Source organism: Tinamus guttatus, unplaced genomic scaffold (assembly GCF_059628265.1).
Source record: "Tinamus guttatus ecotype Peru unplaced genomic scaffold, ASM5962826v1 Tinamus_guttatus_pri_ptg000356l, whole genome shotgun sequence".
In the NCBI taxonomy this organism is placed as follows: Eukaryota; Metazoa; Chordata; class Aves; order Tinamiformes; family Tinamidae; genus Tinamus; species Tinamus guttatus.
This window is the reverse complement of record NW_028288890.1, coordinates 3,278,523-3,306,236: the sequence shown is the minus strand read 5'-3', so window position 1 is coordinate 3,306,236 and position 27,714 is coordinate 3,278,523. Positions and strand designations below refer to the sequence as shown.

Sequence of the window (27,714 nt, the reverse complement as noted above, 5' to 3'; positions counted from 1 at the left end):
CCAGAATCCTTTCTTCAAGGCCAGATGCTCAATGGTAGCAGTAAGCCTCCAAACAAACATTCCTGCTCACTGGCAATCCTGCTGAAACTGGACCTGAACTGATCATCTAGATGGGCAGCACATGCTACACTGCTAGGGTGACTGGCTCTCCCACAGCAATTAACCAAGGCCCTTAAATTCAAGGAAAGTGCTAGTTTCCCTTGTGGTTCATAACGCACTCCAGCATTTATTGCTGGATCTAGCAAGTTAGACTACTGGTTTTAGTGTTTCTCCATTTAACATTAAGCTTAGGTCTTCTCTTAAAGCACTTACGCTTCTTAGGGTTTTTTTTTCCCTCTAATACACAAGTTTCATGAATTGAAAGAAATATCAATGTAAATAGGGAAGTGCAACAAAGCAGCCTTTGATAGGTCTAGCAGGCATGAGTAAGAGTATTTTCTACTTAAAACCATCTTACACTTTCTTGAACTTGCTAAAGCTAATAAGACATTTTCTGAGGAGGTATCAAGACGTGGATCTGCAATTCTGACTGCTTTGCATCATATGGTGTAAAGCTTTCCGTTGTAAGGCCACAATTCTTGAACTATGCTTAGAACTAGACCCCATTTTAAAAAAGTTTCTTGAACAGTGGTTTTAACAGCTCAGTCTAGCTTCACAAGAAGTCTTCTCTAGAGAAGGGGAACATGTAAGACAAAGCAAAGAAAAATACCTGGTTACCCTGAAACTTAATGCAATCTCTACTAAGCAGCCTGAAAGCAACAGGACTTAACAGAGTTGCTCAGTGCAAAGCACCATGTCAAGGACATACCTGTTTTATGACGATTCAAAGACCAGCCTAACAATTTTAGCTTCCGTACCCCACTGATGCTACAAGAGGGTCTAAATTCCTGTTTGTCACTCGGCTTCCATGATCCACTCAAATTCCTAGTGAAGTCTATCACAGCCCAATACATTTACAGTCATACAAAATCATTTATACTGGAATATATCATAACAGGGTCCTTAATTAGTTCAGAAGATGACATGTATAGGCCTCTTCTTCCCCGTCCACAGGGCTTGTAAGCAGAGCTGCTGTCAGGAGCACTGACTAGGAATCCCTTCACTGCCACAGCACACTAGGAGACTCCTCCCAGAGTCAGGACATCAAAGCAGATGTTGCAAACTCGAACCGGCTTGTTCAGATCAAATTTTATGATGGGAATCTCCTTTGTTGAGCACTTATGGCAGAGCAGACGTCCACAGTGTCGGCTGTTGACGTAAGACAGGTAGGAAAGAATGAAGTGTCAGTTAAGTGTCAGTTACTGCTACAGCTAACACCAGGGTTTCGTTTCATATCATCACATGTTTCAATGGTGCTGTCATTTATGCAATTGAAATACTGCATTTTTTCCTTATTGCCTGATAACTGTCCCATAAGAATTATATTCCAAACCAAAAATACATGCTACTTCTCTAACAGACAGTCACCTACTACCACTTCAACTGATGCTTGCACATAATTTACCCAAAATGCTAACCATAGTCTTACCTGGGTTATAAGGACAAACCTGGCTTAGTATCTAACCCAGAATGTTTTACAGAAATTCAGATTACTTAAGAAAAGGCAGCTCTACACAAGAGCACTGATATCAGTATCTTCAGCTACTTCCATATTGCAGTTACCCTAACCTAAACTGGCAGAAAGTGTTCAAACGTCACCTGTTTTTGAATAAATCAGCCCCTCCTAGTAGCAGACTTCTGAATCTGTTGTGTCAATGCTGTAACTTTGATGTGATTACTTGCTGAACAAGCCTGAAATATTTTCTAGATGCACAGACTGCTTTTTCTAACAGTTTATTACTGCTCCGACAGGTAGGCAAGGCAGAATGTTTCAGCTGGGTTACCAGTTATGCACCTATGTTAACATGGAGGTGGTTGAAAGCAGCAGAAGCCTTGCTACATTTGGAAAGGAATGTGTTTCCTTGTAAGCACAGCAAGACGTGTCATACATTACCAGTGATGCTTTCTTGTTGTGACTCCAAATTTGGCAGTGCATTCGTAACAGTTGGAGCCATCACACCAGGGAGGTTCTTTTGTCAGCATATCTGTTAGATGCAAAGTATAAAGGCAAAATAGACTCCTGAAGAAGTGCATTGACATTAAGGAAACGTTTTATGCAGTTTTAGGTGTCATTCTGTATAATTCGTTTAGCTACAGCTGCAGTAGCTGCAGTTTTGTTTGTATGAAAACCATACAGCTTTCATCAATCCCACACTATCCACAGGGAATATACAGTAGCAAGTTAAGGAAAAGTAATTTTAAGCAACACTAGACTATATTATCCAGGATCCTCCACAATCATATTCTCAAAAAAAAGGAAGTACACATTCAAGGTTGATAGGGCTGTCATACATTAATTGGGCAGTTTTTCTGCTGATCTTCAGAAGATGAGCATTTACATTCCTCATTCAAAGGAGGAAGATATTTACAAGCAGTAAGACATTTACAAGATGCTCTGCACCTCTGGAATTAGAGTTTTGCATCAAATGTCTGGAGTTCTTACACTGAAGTATGTCAGAAGCCTAAGCTAAGGTACCTTCCAGCCGTAACAAGTAACACTTACCCAACAGTCTAAAGAGAAGCTGTTTTGTTGCAACTTGGTAGTTGAAGATATTGACCCCTTGATTATTGTTAACCCCAAGACGAGCCCCAGCTCTCACTATTGCCCGGCACAAGTTAGCATTCCCCTTCATATATGCCAACAGGAGCACTGAAAAACAAAAGCCAGACAATTCCCTGCTAACACAGAGTAGGTCTTGCACTTTCACTCAATTCAGAGCAGGATTTTTAGTCCTTGAAGTATCAAGGTAACGTTTACATCTCACTGTATTTAACATCCTACTGCCAATTAGCCATGCTTTAAAATTGACATACTATTGAAATGATTTAAGTGACATTCAAGTTTAATAGCTATTGAGTGTCACCTACCTGTGTTTCCTTCAGCATCAGGTTTGTCTAGAGGGTATTCTGGCATACACTCCAAGAAGAGCTCACAGATGGCTGCAGCATTATCTTTCCCATATTGTCCCAAAATATGCATTGGTGACTGGCCTCTGTGGGGATAAAGTGTATTATCCAGATCACTAAACTGGACTAAGCCACTTCTGTGGGCTTTGTTTTCAAATGGGGTTACAGACTTGAACAATGCTACACCTATTTGAATTCAAAGGGCATCATACATAGCTACGTACCAAGTTAATTTCTACAGTATTTTGACAAAGCATGGTCTGCACACATCACTAAGATTAGTCCAAAAATGCTATAATCCAAGCCAGATCTTTAATACCATATCTAGTTACAGCAGCACACACTTTAAAAATGTATTGCTTTCTTCCCCCGTCCCCCTTAAGTCTCTTAAGACTATACTAGTTACCTAATATTAAAGGCTTCTGCATCTACATTGCACTCTGTGAGGAGGACTCGGATATTGTTTAGACGGCCATGCATCACTGCTAGATGAAGAGCTGAAAAAGGAGTAGAAGAGAAGCTTCAAGAATCTAAAATCATTATCAGCAATAACTGTCACCTGATAAAGTTAAGCACTCCCTTTTTATTTTCCCACCTTCCTTGTCCATCTCTAAAACTCCCTCCACCAGCTTTAGTTTTCTGGATTTTCCTTTTTTTGTCTTTACAGAGTGAGCCTTTCAACGATCAGTCTCTACCACTACAGGACACTATGAGCAGGCCTGCTGGAGTGTTTACATGTACAGATCTACTTGAAAAGCTTTACTAGTTTACCATTGTTTCCATTTTCATCCACAGCTGCAAAGTCTACTCCATTCTCCAAAAGAACTGAACAAATTGTGGGCAAGTCTTGCTGGGCTGCTAAGTGAAGAGCAGTCTGACGATGCTTAGTCAGTTCATTCACCTGGGCGCCTGCAAGCAGCTGTCAAGATGCAAGAAAGAAGGTCTTCAAGAACGTGTTTCAAACATGAACTCTTGGCTAATAGTCCTATAAATGAAGTATACAAGACTTCACTGTACAGAGATACTTCCAAGTGCCTGGCCAATAGGTACATAAAGCTATTGCTACTGAGCTACTGCAGTTTTTGCACATCTTCCTATCTGTGGTTAAGTGCAAAGTCAACTAAGCTGCACTACCCAGTGACTGCTGTGAGCCAAGCACGCTTATATGAAGGCTACTGTTGCAGCTCAGTCTGAGCCAAGGTAACTTTATGCAAGTTTGAGTTCCTGTTCAGACAGAGAGGCACCAGCTTCAGCAGACGTCTCCAATCAGTAGGCAATCAGCATTCAGATTTATCAGTGTGGATTTCTAAGAAATAGAAACTCTCCAGTACGTACTAGATTACGCACGATGATCTCTGAGCCAGCTTGTACAGCCAGGTGGAGAGGTGTTAGTTTGGAGGCATCCTGGACTCGAGAGTTGACGTTGGCCTGGACACTTATCAGGAACAGCACACTCTCAATGTCAGAGTTCTGAACAGCTACATGAAGGAAATTCCGACCTTTATTATCAACCTGTGGCAGAAAGGGCACGTGACATGAAACATGACTTTTGCAGAGCAACAAGTGGTTATGCAGTAGAACCTATCTCCACTTAGGGATACTTGCTCCCTCTGCTTGAGGTGAGCTGTAGTGTCTTATTCCTTCAGTGCTTCTAGTAGATACTTACCTATTTCATAATCAAACAAACTGAGCAGAGCAACTGTCAGCAGCATCTGCCCATCCTACTCAGCCTCAAGCTATCTTCTAGGCTAAACCTTGTCATTTCTTGGTCACATACTGAACAGTATTAAGATGAACAAAAAAGCGTTAACAGCTGTCACAGTAAGTATAAAGTAGCAATTAATGATGAATAAATTTATTTAGTCAACATGAGACAAACTTGAATAAACCAGGTAGTTAATGCTGCAGAAGGAAGCAACATGCAATCCTGTCACATTGCTGCGAAGAGTGTGCATTTGTTCACTTAACACCAAGAGCATGTTGTGGCTCATATCTGTCTTAAAGGTGATGTTATATTTGGAACTAGGCTAAACTTATAACACAAGTTTTAGACGTGGAGCAAGAGCTCACTACACTCTCAAATACTTTGCTAGTAATTAAACTTACACAGAGTAGGAAGGAACTGCTGAACAGCTGCCTGAAGTGTCACACCAGAAGCCTAAAGATATAGTTGGAGGTCTCCAATTCATCAGTACAGCATAACATCTGCCACTTAGTTGTTTTAGGACAGGGCTTGTTTTTGACAACTTTTCTAAAAAAGGTAAGTAACAGGTTACCCCTGCACTAGTCCCTCGCAAGACATACCAGAAGAGTTAAGAGTTGGCACCTTCTCCTTACATTTTTTACATATATATATATATATGTAATTTTTTTTTATTTACATATTATATATATACACACATATATATATGTGTGTGTGTGTATATATATAATCTCCCTTGTTTCTTAATTTAGTATTGGGAAGGTAAGACTAAAGCCTGATAAAACACTGACCCTTGATTTTCTCTTATGAAAAAGATGTACACATCTATAGTTTCTTAATAAAACTTGCTACAGAAAGTTACCATGTGGCAAACTTGATTGTATATAGGACCAGAAAAGGATAAAGCAGAGCTTGCTTGTAGAACACCCACTACTGTACTCTAATACTGCAAGAGACACGTGTGTCCCAAGTGCTCTTATCTTACCTGTTCAGCAGCTCCTGGCTCCCTCTTCAGAATTGCTTCGGCTGCCTTGTTGTTTTTATACGTCATAGCACACGCAAAGGGGGTCATTCCTTGCCTGTCACGCACATTCAGCTTTATTTCTGGATGTGAAATCATAAGCTGGATGATAACATTGTGTTGGTTGCTAATGGCAACGTGGATCGGAGTTCTCCCTTCTGCATCCTAGAAGGAAGCCACAAAGTTCACTGTATGAAGATGCAGTACAACAGAAATCCTTCCCTGTCCGAAGTATAAGGGAAGCTTTTTAGTTTTATTCTGTGACCTACCTGATAGCCTTCTGCTGGGACACCAAACATTTCAACTGCATCATGATTTGAGCTCCCATTACAACTCTGTAGTCATTTCTCTCAAATAGCCTGACCTCAGTCCACTGTGCTACACAGTTTCGAGCTACTTACAAGGCTTCCTCCCCATACAGTTAAACAGTATTCCAGTAGTGATACTTCCCTAGCTTGACTCTCAGGTACTAGTGCTATTTTTTTCTGGAAAAAGCTAAACATTTACAAGTTGGCTCATTAAGTAGCACAACATGTCAGATAAACTACTGCTTGCAAAATGTGCATGTTTTAAAGCTCAAATTTTGATAAGGCAATATACATAGCCTATAGCAAGCTGCCTAGAGCAAGTAGCAGTCCACAGCCTAACCTCATGATGCAGTTTTGAAGTTATGATTTTAACTAGCTGGAAGACCTAAAGATCTTGTGTGTTTATTTCCTCTGTTGCTATTTTCAGGCTTCCATTCAAAAATTGCCACACAATCCGAAATTATCAAGTGCAACTCTAATTATTCACCCCAGTATGCTCACTGACAGAAGACACCTCCCAAGCATGCCAATAACTTAATAAAACATTCTGCTATTTTATGTTATAGTTGACTTAATGATTAATTGCTGCAGAAGACAGTCCTGGTCCCTTCCCTAATTCACACCAAGGACAGAGGAATAGAATTCAAAGCCTTATGTCAACACTAAGATAACACATCAAGAAGTTTTTTTGTATCAGTATTTTCCTGCCAGAATAGCTTCTGAGTTAATCCACCATATGGACAGAGCCGAAACCACAAAGCTGCAGCCAATCATTGTACTGGCTCATCCATAAATAGAAGCAATCTTTTTTTGTCAGGTAAAAAACCACCACTGAGATGGAAATCTGTTTTCACTACATTCAATATAGAGAATTAACCTCAAAAAACTATCCACCATTTCATTACATACCTGAGCATTGACATTGGCACCAAACTCCAGAAGGCACTGAATCACCTCTTCTAGCCCCCAGCAGGCTGCCAAGTGCAGGGGAGTTTGTCCATCATGAGCTTCTTCCTCCCCTTCTCCATTAGGGCCTGGCTTTCTGGGGCTATTCACATCACAACCACTACAGAAAAGCAGGAGAGCCCAGTTAATACATGCTCAATCCAGGCTGAAGTGGTTCCAAAAAAAGGCTCAGACTTTTAAAAGAGTTGATCTAGCATCTGACACATTCTGTGTAAATATAAATTCCTGGGGAGACTCTTCTCTAAACTAGCATCACGTTCTTGATGACATTAGAATGTGTCTAAGATTAGCCAGGCTTCCGCATGTGCCATTCACTCACTAGGAAGTTAATGAAGCACATACCTGCTCTTGGCTCAAAATAGCATTCATTTGGTTTAAGCAAGGAAGAATATGTACTTGTATATTGGAAAGTTTGTATTTTAGGAAAGGGTCTGACCTGCGAATAAGAAAGCATGCTATTTGTTCACTGTTTTCATCAATAGCTCTATGAAGAAGAGTCTGTAAGCACCCACTTGGTCCTGACCCCCAACAGGTTGAATCACAGCCATGCCTAACCTGGAATGAAAAGCACAACAAGGCAGTGAAGTTTTCCGTAAGTCTCCTAAAAAGCACCTTATACTTTATATGCCCTTGATTAACTCTTCTGGAACATTACACCTTAGGGGTAGAATTAGAGATGTTTGCTCTATTCTCGTGACAATCATCAAGTTTTAGAAGGCTTCTTTAATGCCTTCCAGACCAATGGAAGGTGAGACAGCGTCAGACAACAGCCTCTGAAGGTCTGGACCATTACTTGTTCTGCCATACATTGCTGAAGTTACCCTACGTGACGATTTATAGATACAATCAAAACTACTTGAGAATCATATGGTTCAAATAAGACTTGCTCTACTCCGTTTTATGAGCTCACAACATTCAAGTCTTAACTCTAAGTACTCTTATCTGATATCAGCCCAAATGGTTAAGTACAGTTACAACACTTATTTCTCAGCCCATCAGTTAAGTTTAAATATTCATGTCAATATAACAGATAACAGCTGACTATCAAAGACAGGTTTCAGAGAGCTTCCTTCCTATAAAGGAGACAAAAGGAAATCTACTTATGTCTCATACCATCAAGTTGCCTGCTGAAACACTTATGCAGCAATAGGACGCAGTCTTGAAAAGAGACAGACAGCGTACTGTCTCTCTAAAGCATAAACAAACTAGATGTTCCATTTTATTCAGGAAGCTGACCTTTACCCAAGTCTTCACATGCTAAACTGACATTTCAAAAGATCTTTTGGAAAGTAGATACTATAGCACTTTACTTTCTGACAGCTTATTTTACACCTTTAATATGGCAACTGCGAGGTATTTGACTATACAGAACTGCAGTATTTAGAGAAAATTTCCCCAGAAAGAGCTTCTGATGAAGAAAAACACTAGAATCTAGATGGTGCTATAGGACTACTCCACTCATGCAGTAGCGGAAACGAACTGCTAGTTGGTACTTCATTACTAGTGATATCACAGCAAGACAAAAATAAAGTAGATCTCACCAGAGTTGAGGCAATATCTTCCAAGTTATTTTCCAAAGCAAGCCATAAAGGTGGATTTCCTTTCTCATCTGGCACAGACATGTCTGCTCCCCTGGTACAGATGGCATCAACCACAAGAGGGAGCTGGTTTTTTATTGCTAGTTGTAGGGCAGTCTCTCCATCCTGCGTTCTGCAAGACGCACAGTTGAAGAGTTCGGTGTCTGCTACTACTCCACTAGAAGTTACTGTTACAATAATCCGCTGGTTTATGTAGTAAGGACTAGTATTATCACTCTATTTATGCATTTTAGCTATGATAAAAATAACTACAATTGAGAAAACCTACTAAGACAGTCTATCATCACAGCTACAGTTTATACTTCTTTTTCCAAGTAGCAAATGAATCATTTCTAAAGTCTGAGCTAAGAGTGTTCACTCACTGCTCACTTTTCTTTCTCATTTCTTTAAGCTCAGTCATCTTCTGAGCATGGAGTTTCTTTTAGAGCAAAAGTCTCCTGCCACAGAAGGGAACAGGTTTGTTCATAGTGTGATAACACTTTAAACAGTCAGACAGCAACTGCAGGGAGGACTCTGAAGTCAAAACAGCAGTATCAGGCAGTTTATCCCCATTGCACTCACTAGGGTAAACATAGCAAAACTGTAAAGAAAACATGTCAGCTGCATGTAAACAGAGTTCTTTCTCTGCTAAATTTAGTATCAGCTTGTCTAGAGACAAACTCATGATGCAAATTCTATCTGAATGTAGTTGCTGTATCTACACCTAATTAAGGTTATGTGGTAGAAGGCACAAAGCTCCAGCAAGCTGATAAACAGAAGGGAAACTACAGAAGTTCAGTGCTGTGTCTGTGGCACTTGAGTTTGTGATAAGAGGATCCTGTTTTATCTAGAAAGAAGTGACACCTCCCTCTGCAGTCCCAAGAGGTAGCACTGACTGATAGAGCTATAAATAGCTTCAAGTTCACATATACAGCCCATCAGTCGTAACTAGTTCCACAAAAATAGGCCAAGTGCTTAAGTGTCAGCTTTGCACCTCTAACTTCAAGTTATGCTCCCAAACATGGATCCAACTAGTGTTGCATCAGTTAAGATCTTACCTGACATTTATATCTGCCTGATGTTCCAGCAGAAACAGGGCACTCTTACTATCTTGTCTCTGTATTGCCATATGCAGCAGAGTCTGCCCGTCTGACATTGTGTCATTGATGGACGCCCCAGATCCAAGCAGCTGAGCTGCTATCGTGTGCATGCCTGAAGATTTACAGCTCATTAGTATTTTACCTTCAGAGATCCTTCAAAGCTTAATAAATAAGGCTTTGAGCTTTCAACTTTTGATAAAAACAGCATATTGATTCTATGCTAGCAAACTTAAACATGAACTAAGCAAATTCACCCCTGCATAACTGTCATATTCACTGATGGACTAATTGTACAATACTGATTACCAAGTCCTTTCTGTCTTGCTTTAAGACACCAGATGTGGCTTGACATACAGGAAAGATTTTTCCCTTAGTTCTGCCAGCTGAAGTCTAGTAGGAGCCACATCTAGCCTAATCCTTCACGTTTCCTCCGATTTTTGTTCAAGAGGCATATTGACTTTTGGCACTACATTCATTAGCCATTCACATGTCTATTATTGTATCATTCAGCTGCCTAATTCACAGTTTCCTTCTCTCATTTCAGGAGATTAAGTCAATGATTAAAATAAATCTACATTTCAGTTTCCTTATTTTAAAATTATTGGGAATGAAAAAACAAAACACTGGACAAGAAGTGTTTTTACATGTAGATGATATCTAGCACTTCAGAGTAGTAGAGTATATGACTAAGTGTTCTGCCTCACCTCACTAAGCTCATATCCTGGGAAGTCACCTGCTATATAGCTGTTTGCTGGTCTGTAGGACCACATTTACGTTGATTCAGTGATGGTCACCCACTTTCTTTCAAGGATGTCCCAATAAGGCTGAAGTGCCACTTGATTGTGGCTCTGAAGTTTTCCCAAAACTATCCCCCTTGCCTTCATAAACAAGAAAGCAACTTCCAATTCAGTATTTCAGATCTCTTACCCTTCACACCCTTTAAAGTAGCTTACCTTCACTTTGTAACCAACAGCATTAGCACATTAACCATTTTTCTACACAGTTAGCCTCAAAAGACACAGCCTGCTAAACTGATAAGAAACGCCAATGAAGACTTCACACGCTGAAGCAATTCCACACAACTGCCAGCAGGGCTGTAGCAAAGAAGCTCCAGGCCTCCAGGTCCCCAGTGAAGGGGGGATGCTATAGGGCTACTAATCGCCCACCAATAGGCTATACGTGAATATTCATTTTTAGGAGCCAAAAATCACTACTCCAATTCTCCTAAGACAGCTTCTCATTAGCAGCCCAAGTCAGGCTATGAACTCACAGCTGTCGCTTTGTCTCAGGTATCTTATTCACATCATGACTTCCACGTTTAATTCTTATTTTGTAGTTACTTACCTGTCCACAGAGCCAATCCCAGCACCGTCTGATCTCTCGAGTCCTTTAAGCTAAAGTCAGGAATGATTTGCAAGTTGTTGGTAGCATGAAGCGCATTAGCTAGAACAAAACATTCAGATTTAGAGCGTTCTTATATTTGACATGTACAGGAATAGCAAGGTCAGTCAGCAAACACCTTTAATATTTTCAAGTAGACTGCTCATTTATCCAGACAGTTTGAAAAAAAAAATCCATTCCTGAGCAAGGAATGGGTTATCCTGAGTTTCCCCAAATGCTGGGACTGTTTAGGACTAAGCAGCAGTGGCAATCCCACCAATTAAAACCTTTCCCATTACTACCCCCTTCCCCCGGTTTTGCTCCAAGTGGCTTCATGCTCAGAGCTTTATATAAAGACCTTACTGGAAGGTACATTGAACAACGGCACCAGCACCCCTCCTTCTGAGCTTCTTTGAAAGGAAGATGGCACTCAATTCACCACAGTCCCTCCCACCCATTCCTAATGCCAGCTGAATCTGATAAGGATCCTAGATGCCAGAAGTGTAGAATTCTGCTGGCATTTCAGTATTCATTTAAGTCCAATACTGTCATTACAATCACGTTGACTGTCCTCTTATTGAATGAGTTGAAGGCCACAGAAGGCAACTTCCTGTGGTAAGATTTCCACCTGTATTTAGCAGATTCCTGCATTTATCTGAACTGAGTATTTTGACAGGAGAGAAATCGGATCTCACTAGTACATCCAGAAGAGCTTAAACTTCAAGTTCATTATCCATAGTGGAGGCACTAGAGCAAATCTGTATTTGCTGATCTTTCCAAGACAACATTCCGGTTATAAACGGAAGTCACTTGTTTGGGTAATCAGTCTTGCTAATTGATTTAATTACACAAAGTCTACAGGAACACATATGCAATTTGTAGTTTTTCCTAGCTACTTTCTAACTTCTACTACTGTAGTTTTCCCTAACTACTCCCTAACTAGTTAGCAACTAGACATACCAGTCCATTATAACACCAATATAATTTGAATCAGAAAAAAAAACAAACCTTTTTGTTCCAGGATGACTGACACCACATCTGGATGATTGTGAGCAATAGCCATGTGAAGGGGAGTCTGCAGATAGACATTCTCTGCTGCTGGAGAAGATTTATCCTTCTGACCAAGGGCTGCTTCTGCAGTTTGGATGTTGGGATTGGCTCCTTGCTGCAGAAGTTCTGCTGTCAGGTTTGCTAGGCCATGCCTACACGCTGTATGCAGTGGTGTTTCTCCCTTTAATAAACAGAAGATGGGTTACGGGCTTGAGACAAGCAGTCATGAACTAAAGGAACTTTTAACCTACATATAACCATTTTTAGGGGTATGTAAAGCTTACACTCTAGTAGCTGAAACTTATTAGAACTTGAAGTTACAAGAAGTGACCTTTGATAAAGAACACTCTGATCTTCCAGTTTATTTGAAGTTGGGATTAGCTAACTTTTAAGAGGTTCGCTTTCTCAAAAAAAAAAAAGGTATTGCATTTCTGGAACAGTGCATTCAAGGGAACTTTGGGACTACTTTTTACCCATTTGTTTTGATGGTTGACTTTTGCTCCATGAGTTGCTAGGAAGAGAGAAGCTGCCTCATTTCCAGCACCAGCTGCCCTCTGAAGCAAGCAGTTTCCTAAGAAAAACATTTAAATGCAGTTAAGAGTGCTATCCCAACTACAGCTTGACACTAACCAGTGCTTACACCTTCCCTACTACATTAAAGCTTGAAGCTAGAGAAAAAAATCCTAGTTGTCCTCTCTCAATGCCCCAGTGTCACATTCACTGCCATTCAGCAAATACATATTTTGAAACTGTAAAGATGCCAGGACCTGGCAAGGAGTCCAGTTTTTGTTACTTCTGCAAACCAAGCTCACTTGGAGCTGGAATTCTGACAGGTACCAAGTGAAGTCACTACCACCTACCATTCGTTATGCATATGTGCTCAGCAACAACTGTGGCAATTACATTCCACTCCCCAGAAGTCTTCACCTAATTCCATCCAATTACTTAAACAGCCTAACGTAGTTTGGATTTCAGAAAATGTAGTTAGTAGCACCACACAATTAACTTGCCCAAACCTTCCACCTAAACAGAAATACAAACCCCCGTTTTACCTGTTACTGTGTCTGGCGCATCTGTATTGCTGCCTCGTTGGATCAACCTTGCTGCAAAACTGTTCTCATCAAATGAGGTTCCATTTACAACCGGGGCATCCTCAAAAGGATTTACGGATTGATCAGAAGACACGGTGATATACTGAATTGCAAGCCACAGAGCTGTGCTTCCCTCGTGATCCTTCAGTTCCAAGTCTAGTCTAAAAATAAGAGTTAATGTTCCCCAATTTATGCCTTAAAAAAAAAAAAAAGTTCCTTGTGCATCTTTTAACACTCAAGTAGCTGTACTAATTTATCTAACATCTCATTAGCAACCCTTTGTTTGCCCAAGAAACCTGCTCCAGCTTTAGGTACTTCCAAGTATTGTGAATACTCTAGAGCACGTATTAAATTACTATTTTACCAGTCATGCCTAAGCTGAGTGCTCCTAAAGGGAAGTGTGGCATTACCGGATTTGGATTGCCACAAAAATCTACACAACGAAGAAGTTCCACTGCATGTGAGTAATTAGTGCACAGAGCTCTAACAAGAAGCCGAGACACATGAAGCATTCTGCTTCTTAGCCCTGGGTATTTGCCTAGTATCTGCATTAGCTTTACACAGAACCCAACTTGAAGGCAGGAAAGTATTAAGACATTAGAATCTTGTAACTCCTTTAGGCTCTACTATGAATGAAGTTATTGCTACATCCTTTCACCTAACCCTGCTTGGAAAATGAACGAGATGCAGTTTGCTTCCTCTTTAGGGTGCAGCAAGCTTGCTTGGCTGCTGGCATTGTGTAGGAAGGTAACTTTCATCTTATTATGCAAAGTCCTTACATTTTTGCATCCCTAGCCTACTGCAAGCCTACAAGGCCAAAAGGCCTAACAGGCTTGTTAAACCAATTCTCATATCTTCACTGTACAAAGTAACTTCATTGTGATTTGCATTTAAATGAAACTTACTGTTTGCACTGGAGGAGTTGACTAAACACAGGTTCATTCCTAACAGCAATTGATGCATGTAATGGGGTCCTGCAATTGAAGGCAGGTATAACTGAATTAGCAAGAAGCAAGATACTCCCATATAAGATTCTCTTACCTAAAGTTCTTCCCCCACTAAATCTTGGCAAGCGAACATGTAAAGTAGCTGAAACACTCTGTGCTTCAGTAACCATGTACCAAAGCAAAAGACATCTCAATTGCAGACACTGTCTCTTGAGGTAAAACTGTTTGCCAGCCAGATTGAGGTTAAGAAGCCTTTTTTGCTCCCCCCACACCCTGCTCTTAAAAAAAAAAAAAAAAAGTGAAGAGATATTAGTCATCATTTAGGTTGCTTTACTGCTCAGTGATCCAATAAAGAGAAACTGCTAACTGTATTTCAACAGGTAGCTCACTCCAACTTTCCATACATGGGGTACATTTGATTACAGTATCATTCAACCTACAGTTTTCTGCTATCAGTGGGTCAAATACTTGATCTTTCTTGCTTCCGGTATCATCTGTGCCTTGTTGATAGACCTGAGCATGTTCCTACTGGATTGTATCTAATCATTGCCCTATTATCTGCCAAACTGGCAGCAGAAGTTACTTCAGCCAGTATTTACCTTCCTTTGCTGTCTTGCATGTTGGGATTGGCTCCAGCCTGCAAGAGGGATTCTGCTATCTGGGCCATCTCAGCCATGACATTTGGTGAATGCTTCTTGGAGCTGTACGATGCCACAAGGTGCAGAGGAGTCTCCTGGTCTCCCAGTGTAGCAGCATTCACACGGGCACCATTTTTAATAAGAAAGTTTGCAGCAAATTTATCTCCTTTTGTGAAAGGAAAGAAGATTATCCATGGGTATGCTAGGAATCTGCATGCTTTATGCAAGTCCAAAAAATGGATTCACAATTTCCCTCTATACCATGTAGTCACTCCAACAGAACCATCTGTTCTTAGAGTGCCTTAGCAAGGAATAACTCCAAGAACACTTTGCTACATAGGCAGCATTAAGGTATCTTATAACCTCTCAGCACAAACCATAGAGGTTACACACAGACTCTAGATTTCAAGCACTAGCTTATTGGTGTGGTGGTACCGAGTGACTTTGCTAGCTCCCATACAGTTAAGATGAACCCATTGCAGCCCTAGTGCACAACTGGACAATTTGCAAGACTAAGTACACTAGTCATTCGTGCCCAAGAGGCACTATTCTAGAGCACCAGCCAAGAATTGTGTAGTTGGAAGTTAGTCACTATCTGTACTGCTACATAAACAAGCACTTGCACAAACTTTGCCATCTTTGCAAGTTCAGACCCCACTCTGTCACCTCAGAGCTTCAACAGTCAGGACCAACCACGCAAGGCACTAAGAACCCCCTCCCTCAGCATTTCTTCAGAAGGCAGCATTGGACATTATGCCCACTTCAGTACATTAGGCATTGACTTGAAACACCAAGATGCACTTCAACATGAGACTATTCCCAGAATTCCAGACTGGAGAGCAAACATACAAAAACTCCCACCACACATTTGCCTGTTTAAGCAACATGAAAAGCTGCATCACATCAAAAAGCGAAAATCAAACCCCCACTTTCCCCAATTTCCACATTTGGAATTCCCCCACTTTTCTTCAACGATCAGAGGAAGTAAGGATTGTGCGGCAAATTCAGACAATTTGCTTTATATGTTTCCAGAACACATGGTTGTTAACAGTGATTAACTCACTGAAGCTTAGTTGCTGAAAAGCAAGCATTCATTCTCAGAGTTTTAGCTTAGCCTGAAAGCAGGCATTAGAACTAGCGGACAAATGCTAGTATTAGTTGTAACAAGCAGCCTGCTGCAAACTTTCTAATGCTTCACAAGACTGCAGTCACCAGAACACTGACCTATGCCTAGAAAGCCTCCTACTCCCGCTGCTGAAGATTTATTCTTAGAATCAGGCATCATCATTACCCTGTTCAGGCATATGAGAGATTAAAGAAAGTCATGAGCTTTGAGCTCTCAGACTTCATTAGAAATAGTTCTTCTTTTGTAGAATATTATCTGCTAGTAGGAGTAAACAGATTCTTTTAATTACTCGTAGCACCCCAATATCTATGAGAGCTAGTCACAGGTAAGATGCCTTGTAGTACTTTGGAACAAACAGCTGCCTAAAGATGAAATCATTACAGGAAATGTCAGTGGTAGCTCTAGAGGTTTGTTTTAAACCAGACCTTGGCCATAAGCCAGGATGCTGCTGCTCCAAAGCCTTCCAAATACCGTGGCTATGGCAACCAGGTCCTAGTGCGCTGCAGTTCTCCTAAGATGTATTTTGCACTCGAGAGCAGCTCAAGATAATCACGTAATTGTACCCAAGCTCCACTCTGTTAATGTTAGCCATGCTACCACTCCCTGGAGCTACAAGAACTTTGCAGATATTTAGACTAGAAGCACCTCTACCTGCTTTCCAGTAGGGAAGACCCTTGCTGTTAACCATGATCAGTAAGAAGAAGATGCTGCATTCAACCCAGGTCTAGAAAAAGGCTTCCCTTTCATTTTGTAGCTAGGTTGTCCATGTATGATATAGCTTGATTCAGCTATCTGCCAGAAAAACATTAAGTGTGTTGCCATATTAGAATGCTCTCTATCCAAAATATCTACCTATATATCCTTTAGCAGGCAATGCTGTTCTAGATGGCTTCTTGATGTCATATACAGAATTTAGTTCACCAGCCAGCAGGCCAGCATTTACATCCCAAATACTTTGTGGGGGTTTTGTTTTTTAGTTTTAGAAACAAAGTGTCAATTACAGAGCAATACAAAGCTAGTCTTTGGAATATATAATTCAAGTTGGGAACAACTGCAAGTTAAAGAGGCTTCATATTCTATTTACTCACCTCTTTGGATGGCTTTATGTAATAGACTCCAGCCATTCTTGTCTGCTCTATCTATATCTGCCTTGTAGTTGACCAGCGTAGTTGCAATGCTCTCCAGTCGCTGGGAGAGGGCTAGATCTAAAGCAAGATCTCCATTGTGATCCAGTTCATTGAGTTTCCCAGGAAGCTATAAAACAAGTTGAGTGGATTAACAGTAGTTATACTAAGAGACACTCACTGCTCAACAGGAAATTTTAACAGCCCATTCTAACAACCGATGTAAGAGTTGAAGTTTAACACAAAATATTAGTGCTACATTTGGGCGAGTACATCTCAAAAGACAGGAACACAACAACAAAATAAGCACTTCCACATGCAAGTCTAGACCAACAAGAAAACAGAAGTTCTCTTTGCAACTCATGAGAAGTACTACTGAAGATTCTGTCCATGCAGAGCCAACAAGGTACGAAGAAAAGCATTCAAATAATTCCTTTTTCAAAAACTCATATTGTAAAATCTGAGGGATAACTTGTTTGTTAACGCTTTAGTATGTTCACTGCTATGTAGTGATTCTTACTGTGCACAGCAATAACTAGTACTGGATTATCAGATACAATCTGTTGTATGCAAGGCATATGTCCTAAGAGCGTTATGAAACGCTTCTGAGTTAATCTCTATGAAGCTTCTAATGTGGTAGCTAAATTTCCATTACATAAATGGAAACATATATGGCAGTGATAAACAACATATGAAAAGCATCAGTGATGGAAACTGATAACAAGGTTCAGACTAGCAGTTAAACTACTTATTTGAAACATCAGTATCACTGAACACAGAGCAGGTCAGTTCACCATACCTGTGAATCCATTTCGATAAGATACAAGAAGACAACATCCTCTCTCTCAACTTTAATAGCCTTATGCAAAGGATATTCTGTCTTTGATTTGAACATTTTATACAGCAATTGAGCACTCATGCTACTGAAGTCTTCTTTACGCAAATCATCCTAGAAGGAACAAAAAAGTACAGGGTAAAAAAACTTCTACCTTGTTTGTACACAATCTGTCATTACACAATGCAGTTAAAGTCCAGAAAACAAGCAGAGTTAAAACTCCATTTAGATAACATGCATTGCATAACAACGAGCAGGAACAGACCCATGTTTGTCACCTACAGATAACCCAAGATGGCTTTTTATGACTAGAAAAAGTCATTCAGAAAAGATCTAACATCTTGCAATTTAGTTTTAAGACCTTTTGCAGTGAGGTTTTCCACTCCCTTATGTCTAGGTAGAGGGGACAACAAGCATTTCACCAACCCTTCGAACAGGTCAAAATCCAGTCTCTCAAATAAGACAGTAAATCAGTCTAAATCACAGATTCAAGTTACTTTTGTGAAAAAGTCTTACTACTATCGAAGAATTCTTTACAGTACAGTTGATTACACTTTCCCTAGAATAAGAGATGAGAACAAGTGGCACTTCCAAGTCAGCTGCATGATTCCTTGCAGCTCCCTCCATTAGAAATGAACTCGCTACGAGGTTGACTCTTACTTTCAAGGATCACTTTTGGAAGTAAAATCAGCCATAGGATTCCCAATTGTGTACAGACAGAGACTAATCATGGCTGAACCTCTCAACAGTTTAGAATCCAAATTTGATAGGGAACTCTTTATTATTTGACTGATCTTTTTGGTTTGATTCATGTTTACCAAGAGAAGAAGCTTTTTAGGGCATGGCATTTCTTTTTCCAGCAAACATGACCCCCAAAGGACAAAAAACATATACACAAAAAAGGGGAAGAGCCATTTAGTGCACCATTTGTTTCTTACGTAGATATGACAAAGTTGTATCTGAGAAAGAAGACAAGAGAAGAAAAATGATTCCTGCCTCAGAAGCCCCTCTACTTAGTGGGGGCAAGGCTCTCCACACTGAGGCTGTCCCTTGCAAACAAAGTGAGCAAGGAAGGGCACCTTCATGACTGCAAGCTACGCAGCAGCCGATAACTCCCACCCCAAGTGGGACGCTTGAATGCTACCACACCAAAACATACTGCAGAAGTTAAGCAAAGAATCTACAGTTTAAGCATCTCCATTTCACCAATTTATTTTTCTCCTGTGTCCTTCAAAGTACTTACCCAATGACTAGCAATTATTTCAGCACAGTAGTTCAGGAGAGTACCAGCGTTCAGCTCCTCAGCAGTCTGATAGAAGCGAATGCAGTTCCTAACATTAACTAGTGACATAACTCCTTTCTCACATCTGTCAAAATAGGAAAGTCACACTCAGTTAATCAGGACACCACTTCTGGAACCACTTTCCCATGCTACAGGCATTCTACCCCTTTTGCTGGGTGCTAACACAAAAAGACTCAGCTTTGCTTTACTACTTTACTACTATTCTCTCTATATATAGTAAGTATATATACACTATACTTACTATATATGTATTTATATATATTTACGCTGCCTAGCTTTACTTTAATCAGAACCCCTTCAAAACCCCTTCAGCTTCAGTAAGTGCAGATCCCTATCAAAGCAGCTTCTATCAAAGCTGAGGTACCATGACAGCACCAACCAGTGCTGGAGTCCACATGAAGTAAAGCAAGCGTGAGGAAAAACTGCTACAGTTAAAATTTATTGTGCAAAGTTTCATCTCCTGTGATCTACTGAGTGTCATGCTGCATTTTAAAAACTTCAAGTCTTTCTTTAAAAATGCAAAGTTCCATCCAATCGCTAGCAGCTGTTAACTTATTTCTTGAATGTTCTGACTTTGTTTGAATAGAAGATTCAGTGTGTTTACCCAGACTCACCTTTCCCTAAGCAGCTGGAGCTGAAATTTATTAGCTAGTTTCATGAGCTCTGTCAAGAAGATATCATCTTCTCTTAGGTCAAGCTCATCTGTATAGATCCAGCGCAGCATTGCCATGGTTACCTCTGGGTCAGCATCTAGCACAGAGGAACAGGTATTAGTCAGACACCCAAAGAACAAGCATGTATCCAAGTAGCTGACATTCCTCTCTCTGATAAAATTTATAGCTAACAGGAGAAAAAAAAAAAAAAGAAGTTGAAACTGTACTGCTTTAGTTCGATCAAAATGCAAATACTGGCCAGATTGAACAGAAGTTTCCAAAAAGAAACACATCACTCAGGAAAACACTTTTCCCCTCTTCCCCCAAAACAGTATGCAGAACGTACACAGCTCTATAGCATTTCACAGTATCACCTATAACATTGCATATTTAGGAGTCAGTGATTCCCCTTTCAAGTCTTTGGTCCCTCACATTACGGCAAATCTAGAATTTATTCTCTACATCTGGCAAAGTTAAGCCTCCCTTTTCACTTTAACAACCCTCCCTTCATCAGTTTGCATGCCAGGGCCATGTGTTATGAACTGCTGCATTCCAATAAATGTTGTTTACCTCTTAGAAAGAGCTACAAAGTACTTAAACTGCTGGGAACCACTTCTAGGAAATGGTAGTAAAGAGCTCGTGTAAGAAACTAGTTTAACTTCAGGTGTTTTTACAGCACTAGTTCCAAGCCAGCATGTTTTTACACCTACAAAAAAAAATTGTTGGTTTTTACACCAACAAATGATAGAAACCTACACCACAGGTTGCTAGAGATACAGGTCTTATGGGCCAGGAGACTTTGTCATTTGATCAGAAGCATTACACAGACAGTCCTACTTGCATGGATATAAGCGAGAGTTATGAGACAGCATAAAATCACACAGAATACAAAAAAAAAATACCACTGATATTAGAAAACAGTATCCAAGCTTAACAAAAATACACACATACATAGTTGGCTGAACTACTCATCCTTTAGATGAAGAGTTGGCCCCAGATTTCCAGACTACAAGCTATTCCAAGTACTATTTGGTAGAGGACCTCTAAAGAAAAAGGCCATTTGTAAGAAAAAAATATCTTTGGATCAGTGTTCCTGAAGTATCAGGAAATCCACTTGAGCTGTCACCAGCACTGCTTTGGTTGAGATAGCACTTTCTCTTTCCAAAATGAGAAGATATTTATCTCTCTCTACTCAATCTGCAGAATTATATATACCTTTATATGAACCGCACAAACATTCAATTTTGAATATTGCCTGTATTTTGGTTTAGGCCATCTTAAATTGGAAGTTCTAAACAAAGTCTTATAAAAATTATGTCAAGCCTTAAAGTGGATGGCTTGTGGCAACTACTTCATACCTTAATCTCATGCAACTGATTAAAGTTAAAAATAAGTTTTGCACAGTGGTAAGTGGCACCAACACATATTTTACTATAATGCTATAATGAGGCCATATTTATATTGCTAATCATGCAAGACTCTGCTTGAAGCTTCCAAAATAGCATGAAGTGGAGCTAGAAATGCTACAAACCGTCTCTTAACACCTGTAAGAAAATTGTAATCAGCATTGATTTACAAGCACCCTGTGCTGACAGTGTTCAATATCACATCGCTCCCTGGCATCTGTTGTCTTGCAGCTGCAGAAAGCTCCTTAAATCCTTCCACAAGGAAGCTTATGCTGTCTCACAAAACTGAATTGCTGCTTTCTAGCTTGGCTGCATTTATGACTCCTGGTAAGACTAGGAGTAGTAGGGGAAGTCAGTGGCTCACAGGGAGCATTTCAGCCTGCAAACCTGTCTAGCTTCACTGCCCTTTCCTTTGCTGAGGAATTAATTGCATGCTAAGACTCTGCCATACTAAACTTGTCAAGAGATTCAATATGCAAAAATACTGCTTAATCACATGCTAGAAACAGCTACAGCAGAACAAAACCCCACTCCATAGAAGACAGGGTTTCAAGAGAGACTTCCCTGGCCTATTCTGCAAAGGTATCAAAATACAAAAAGCTTTTATAAGAAATCAAAACTTTTCCCCATTTTCCTCCCCTACACTCTTCTAGAAAGAAACCTTGTGCCTCAAAAGCCCTGTCCTAAAAAGGAGAGTTGAGCTTCTCCACACAGACTTGGTTTTCATGTTTACCTTACTCTCAGAAAGACCATTTCTCACCTCCATTCATTCATGGAAAAGAAGATCGATTGACTAGCACTGCCCATCTAGTTTGCAAGCTTACTAGCATGTTTCAGAGCTTCATAATTAATGAGCTAAGCATCACTTTCTGTGCACAGCAGTGTCCTGCATGGTAAGTAACCCTTTCATCCCTTTATTGTCACCCCAAATACAATCAAAGCGTCACACACTGCTAGGCAGTGACCAACCTGACAGATCCAGCTCCTCTGTTGACACGAGGTTGGCTAGGCTCCAAGCCTCAGTGCGTGCTGCCAGCACAAATTTGTGAGCACTGATGTGCTTGTCCCCAACCTTTATCTTCAGATCACTGAGAAGAGGAAAAAAAGCACAAACAACTATAACAAAGCTCCCCTGTGCTTAGATAGCTAGAGATTCAACATTTTCACAGTATTTATGTCCTGATATCCAGATTTAGGTTCACGTTGTTTGACAGAACCAACTAAATTTCACTCGTCTTGATATTTTGTTAAGTGACCTAATAGTTATTTGATGGGGAAGAAGGAGGCAATGAGTCTCACTGCCATTTATTAAGGCTTGGGGAAGCGGGGGAGGGGGAAACGCAACTTCATTTCAGAATAAACTGCTGGGAAACTGCTGTACAAAGTAAGGAAAAAAAATCAGCAATCTCGAGGTTAATCTTAGGCTGCAGAACCCTCTCTGTCAGCTAAGCTTGCTAAGAATCAACGGTTTTGGGCAAGACTACCAAGAAAACAATGCCTGACAGTAGTCCAGAGTATGAAGCAGACTCCAAAAATCACCTTTTCTCAGGGGACCATCTGCTAGAAACACTGATTCTATTCTGACCCCTTTAACACCAAGTGTCCTTTGCAGTTTGGAATTACATGTCCAGTTCATTTTGAAGTCCCATAGCTCGCAAGTGTTCTGACCACACTGATGTATTTTTCCCGGCAACATTCTAAATGAAATCACTGCTAAACTAAAGTACAGAACACAGAGATGTTACACAACAAAATACTTATACTGGGACTTGCTTCCTTCCTTCCTCCTTTTAAATAACTGGGCTGCTATTCCATGTATTTACATCTAAAGCTGAACAGCAGTGAAGCAGTAATCCAACTCTGATGTATGCTAAGAACTCACATTTTACCAACACGTCAGAAGTTTCTTGCCAGACATGCACATATTTCTTCGGGAAGCTAACGAGGAGATGGGGAAGGGACTAATTATACACGCTCTCTTTATACACCTGATCTCCTATACTGTACTGACTTGGCTTTTAGAAATAGCAAAGAAATATTGCTAAGAGCCAACGAGGTCTCAGAACTAAATCAGTTAAGGAAATTGGACTACTAAAGATGGTCCCTACTGTGCTTATGGAACAACCCTGAAATCTAATCTTATGTCAAGATGCAAAAATACAGTATCATTACACCACTAAGTCACTTAAATCATTACCCAAGATTTGTTACCTAGCACAACCAAGACAGCTTAATCAGGCTTCTTACAGACCAGAGAACTTGCTTCAAGGACATTAGCATTCAAGGAGAGCTTTCCATGGTTGTTAGAAGATGCACTGTGTAACTAGCAAGCCAGCGAGGTCTGTGATAAGATAATACTTGTGTTCAGCAGGAGCTTAGCTGCTGACCATTTTCGACACTCACCTATTTTCTTAGCTACCTGATCTTGGCATGCTCTTACGGGTGCACGAGAGACAATAAAACTCTTGCTATGACACACAGTTATTTTAAACTAAAAGGTTTGGTCAGGTGAGCTTCCAGTAGCCTCCCTCTCCCCAGAGAAAGATTTTCTTACCTGTACTGTTCCTGCTGGTAGAGTTCAGCCACGATGGCCAGAAGCCGACAGATGAACGTGTCACTGGCATTCTCTTGGTTCGCCTGGGCAGCCAGAAGGTTGCATCTCCTTTCTGTATCCGCTAGTTTCTTCTGCAGCTTTACATATTCCTGGCGGAGAAGCATCAGGTGCTTTTCCAGCTTGGCCACCTCCTCTGCACGCACATACACACACACAGAGTGTTACTGAAAAGCTGAAGCACAAAACTGAAACTGTTCCTATAAGATTCCTCCCTACTAACACAGATTTTTCTCAAATATTTAATAAGCCCCTACTATAAACGTTGAAAAACTGAGCTCTATGGACCAGTTTTCTTTCTGCTTCAGGAAGAAGGCAGGCAAGAGTAGAACAGGCCCCGGCCTTACTCCAACACAGGTCCCAGAACTGAACGCCCCTCTGGTTGAGCTGCAGACTGAACGTCTCATTTAGCCTCTCCTCCATGGACTGCTGGGGCAAATGATCCCTTGTAAGGCCTTTAACTTAATGGCTACTATAATGGGTAAACATGGCATTTGCCATATTTGCCATATTTTACTCTCCAGCTAATACTGCTTAAACAGACTTTGAACTGTACTTCCTTCACCAGACACATATTTAGTTCCATTCTTTATGAGAGTTAAGAACTGGCATCACTGCTTAGTTTGGGCTATTTTCCCCCCAGCTATTTTTTGCTGACGTGTTTTTATTTTCATAATCTAACCAATACCAGAGCGCTTGAAGTGTAGTTCTGTTGCCTGAATCTAAACATAAAAATGCCAGTTCAGTATTCCCAGAACCAGAAGGACGTGTCTCTTGAGCAACTGTTCCTTCCTGCCTCATTCATAAGGAAGGTGTCAGCAAGAACACAAAGCAAACCCTACAGTTACAGCAGGGAGAGCGAAAGTTTGTTTACAGCCAAGAGCTGATAACATTGAAAGACACTTGCAGAGGACAGCTGGGATCAGTGTCCAAACACAGCAGCTGTTCACACAGGCGGGCATCTTCAGGTGCTGTGTGAATTCAAGCGCCAGGAACAAGAGGGTGCCTGCTGAACCTCAAAGCACATATCCAAAAGAAATACTGCATCTTCAAGTACAAGGAAGCACCAAAGCAGGAATAAAAAAGAATTCAGCCACAGGGCAACACCTCAAATACTCCTATCTTATAAAAACCACCTCCAAACTTTGGAGTCATCAGCCACTCTTCCGAGCTACACCAGGGCAGCAGCAAAGGGAATCTGGTTTCTTGCAGCTCTGCTTAACATCTGCCAAGGTCTCCATGGGCAGTGAAAGTGCTGCAGACACTGAAGCTTTGGGAAGTCTCTCAGACAGACAGTTTTATCTCAGTATCAGCTATTGATAGGGATTTGTGTGCTGCGAGGATTACAAGGATGAGCTGTGGAACAAGTTTCTTATTCTACCCACGAGAGCCAGCACATCAGCTGTGCAGTAGCTGCTGTCACACTCTCTCAGGCAGTGTTTGATCTTACGGAAGCTTCCAGGGGCACATTCAGCACAGTCTCAGTATCCCATTAATCATCATCCACTATAGAGGGGAAAAATTCACGTCTCCCTTGTTCATGCTTCATTTATTTGAAGAATAGCTATCACACTGTTACTTAAAGGAAAGCCTGCTCAAATTCAGATGTCAGAACCACAGCCTCTGTTTAAACTAGTAAATCTGGAGCTTTGTTACTATTTTCAGTCCTCAAGTGTTCTAATCTGGGATAGGGAAAGTGGAAACTTATTTTAATAACCACTGTATCTCTAAGCTTACAATCATTTTGACAGCATGCACATTATTTACCTCCCATATTAGCACTAAACATGTATTTGACTAAGCCTTGAGTGCAGCATACAGTTACTGCAGGCATACAGGTATTTTAGACACTTTTATATAAGCACTGAAACAAGTCAACCCTCATGTACTTTCTGAAGATACCAGGAGGCCTCTGCCTGAACAAGAGGTTACACTTTTATGAATAGAAAACCAGGGTTCTGTAGGGAGGCGTAAAGAGAGCAACTCCTTTCCTAGGCTTGTACTCTAGGTACTCGGTTAGCGGGAAAATAAAAGCAGTGTTTGTTAGCCCAGATCTCCAACAGACAGAGCAGCATTTCATGACTGGCAGTAGTTTAAGACTCCTAACAAAGGCGTTGAAGAGGACCTCAGAACAGGGCAGTGTCACTTCTCATTCAGAAGGCACAAAAACGCTCTTGAGAGCGGCGAGATAGCAGAGTCTAAAGAGATAAGCAGGGAGGGAGCAGGCGAGGGGTGGCAGATGTCCCATATCTGGAATGGGCGGGAAGAGCTGCTGGGACCTGCTCTCCCCTCCACACTGTCCTCAAGAGCCGCCACCAAAACTGCATGAAGGAGCTTTTGTCTCCTTAGCAAGTGGACCCGAGTCAAGTGTTGCAAGGGAATAAGTGACTTCCTTCCCCAAACTAGGCCCTTCATCCACCGTTCCAGCTTTCGTCCCCTTCCTCCCCAAGACTGTCCAGATTTCTGCTTCATCTTCCTCCCAGCTTCCTTTTTTCTTTTTCTCCAGTTAAGATCTTCATTTCAGCAACTATCCAAAAATACTCCTGCATACTTCCTCCTGCCTCCAGCTCGGGTTTTTGGGCAGCGCTTTTGACCCATGCCTGGCACCACCTAGCTTTCCCTGGTACTGGTGGTACCAAAGTCTCACAGAAGCAAAACTGCTCATCTCTACCGTCTATTCAATCAGCTTGCAGCCAGCAACTGCAAGGCATCCAATTCTGCACTCTGCATATGCATATGGACACAACGTCTGCACAAGGAAAGCATTCAGATTCTAAGCAGACTCCAGGTTTACAAGCTCCCTCTCCTAGAAAACCTGCATTTTCCAGCTGACCCTCTCATACCATCACTCCATAGATACGGAAAGGCGCTTCTGTACTTTGAAGGGATAATGGAGAGTGGGTGGCACTTAACTTCAGGAGCTACAGCTCCAACTTTCCAAGCTTTACTTATTACTTTTATCCACACAGAATCACCATTTGTGGGGATTTTGAGCCAAAGGACTCCAGAATGATGCAGACAGGGATGAGTCCCTAGGAAGCAGGGCCAGCTGAGGCAGGATCCAAGCTGAGAGCAGGCTCACCCTGCAGAGCCTGCAGGGTGCAGAACCCCAGCCTTGCTTGGTGGGCATCTCCTCTGGAGGAGACCCGTGACACCTGCAGGGGACCTTGGCCGAATGGTGCCCGAGGTGCTTAGGCTCGTGCAGAGTCGCCTCTAGCAGGGCTGCGTGAGCCGGACAGCAGCGTCTCCTCAGCAGACGCATGCCAGGAGATTGGCTTTTGCTACATCTTAGTTAATCTTCAACAACTGCCTCTCCACTGTGGCGTGGAGAGGGCGCTTTGCGAGGCGGTGGCTTCAACAACCGGACGCAAAGAGCTCTCCTTCCCTCTGCAACTCCCGACTCTGCAGCTCTGCTCACAAGCTGCTTCTCCGCGCGGAGCAGAAGCAGAAGCTGCAGCCGCGGGGACGGCTCTCAACGCCCGGGTGTCTCCCGGGAGGGACGCACTGCGAGCCCCCAAGGCCGTGTCCGGAGCCCCGCGGCCCTCACAGGAGCCTCGGGAAGGGGGAAGGGAACTGTAGCCTCCTGACAGGACGCAGGGCCCGGACGCAGCCCCCTAAAAGCCGCGGCGGCCACACAGGCCCCGCGCCGCGATCCCCCCGCCCAGGGCGGCGCCCGCGGCTGCCACCGCCTCGAGACGTCCGAGACGTAGGCGGCCCCAGCCCCACACAACGGCCCTAGGCGGAGAGACCCCTCGTTCCGTCCCGTTCCGTCCCGCGTCGCCGCCCGCCCCGTCCCCGGCGCCACCGGCCGCAGCCCCGCCCGGGCTCCCCCCGTTACCGTCCGCCATGTCGGCTCCGGCGGCCGCCGCT

General features: G+C 41.8%; 1 protein-coding gene across 2 annotated transcripts; it reads right to left on the bottom strand.

The window, feature by feature from the left end:
• Window positions 1-27,714, bottom strand: ANKFY1 (ankyrin repeat and FYVE domain containing 1). Of its 2 annotated transcripts, none has more exons than XM_088530102.1 (25): window positions 27,683-27,714; window positions 23,788-23,980; window positions 22,203-22,321; window positions 19,789-19,924; window positions 19,115-19,238; window positions 17,836-17,985; window positions 17,001-17,166; window positions 14,748-14,952; window positions 14,107-14,175; window positions 13,163-13,362; window positions 12,584-12,681; window positions 12,069-12,291; window positions 11,025-11,123; window positions 9,639-9,792; window positions 8,545-8,713; window positions 7,440-7,558; window positions 6,947-7,103; window positions 5,694-5,894; window positions 4,342-4,518; window positions 3,778-3,925; window positions 3,413-3,503; window positions 2,968-3,092; window positions 2,603-2,749; window positions 1,994-2,084; window positions 1-1,248 (listed from the first exon to the last, which is right to left on the bottom strand). In XM_088530102.1, the coding sequence occupies exons 1-25, from the start codon at window positions 27,690-27,692 to the stop codon at window positions 1,116-1,118; spliced, it is 3,504 nt and encodes a 1,167-aa protein (XP_088386228.1). In that variant the 5' UTR covers window positions 27,693-27,714; the 3' UTR covers window positions 1-1,115. The 2 variants fall into 2 exon arrangements, with proteins under 2 accessions (XP_088386228.1, XP_088386229.1); XM_088530103.1 differs by having other exon boundaries at window positions 1,091-1,248; window positions 1,989-2,084.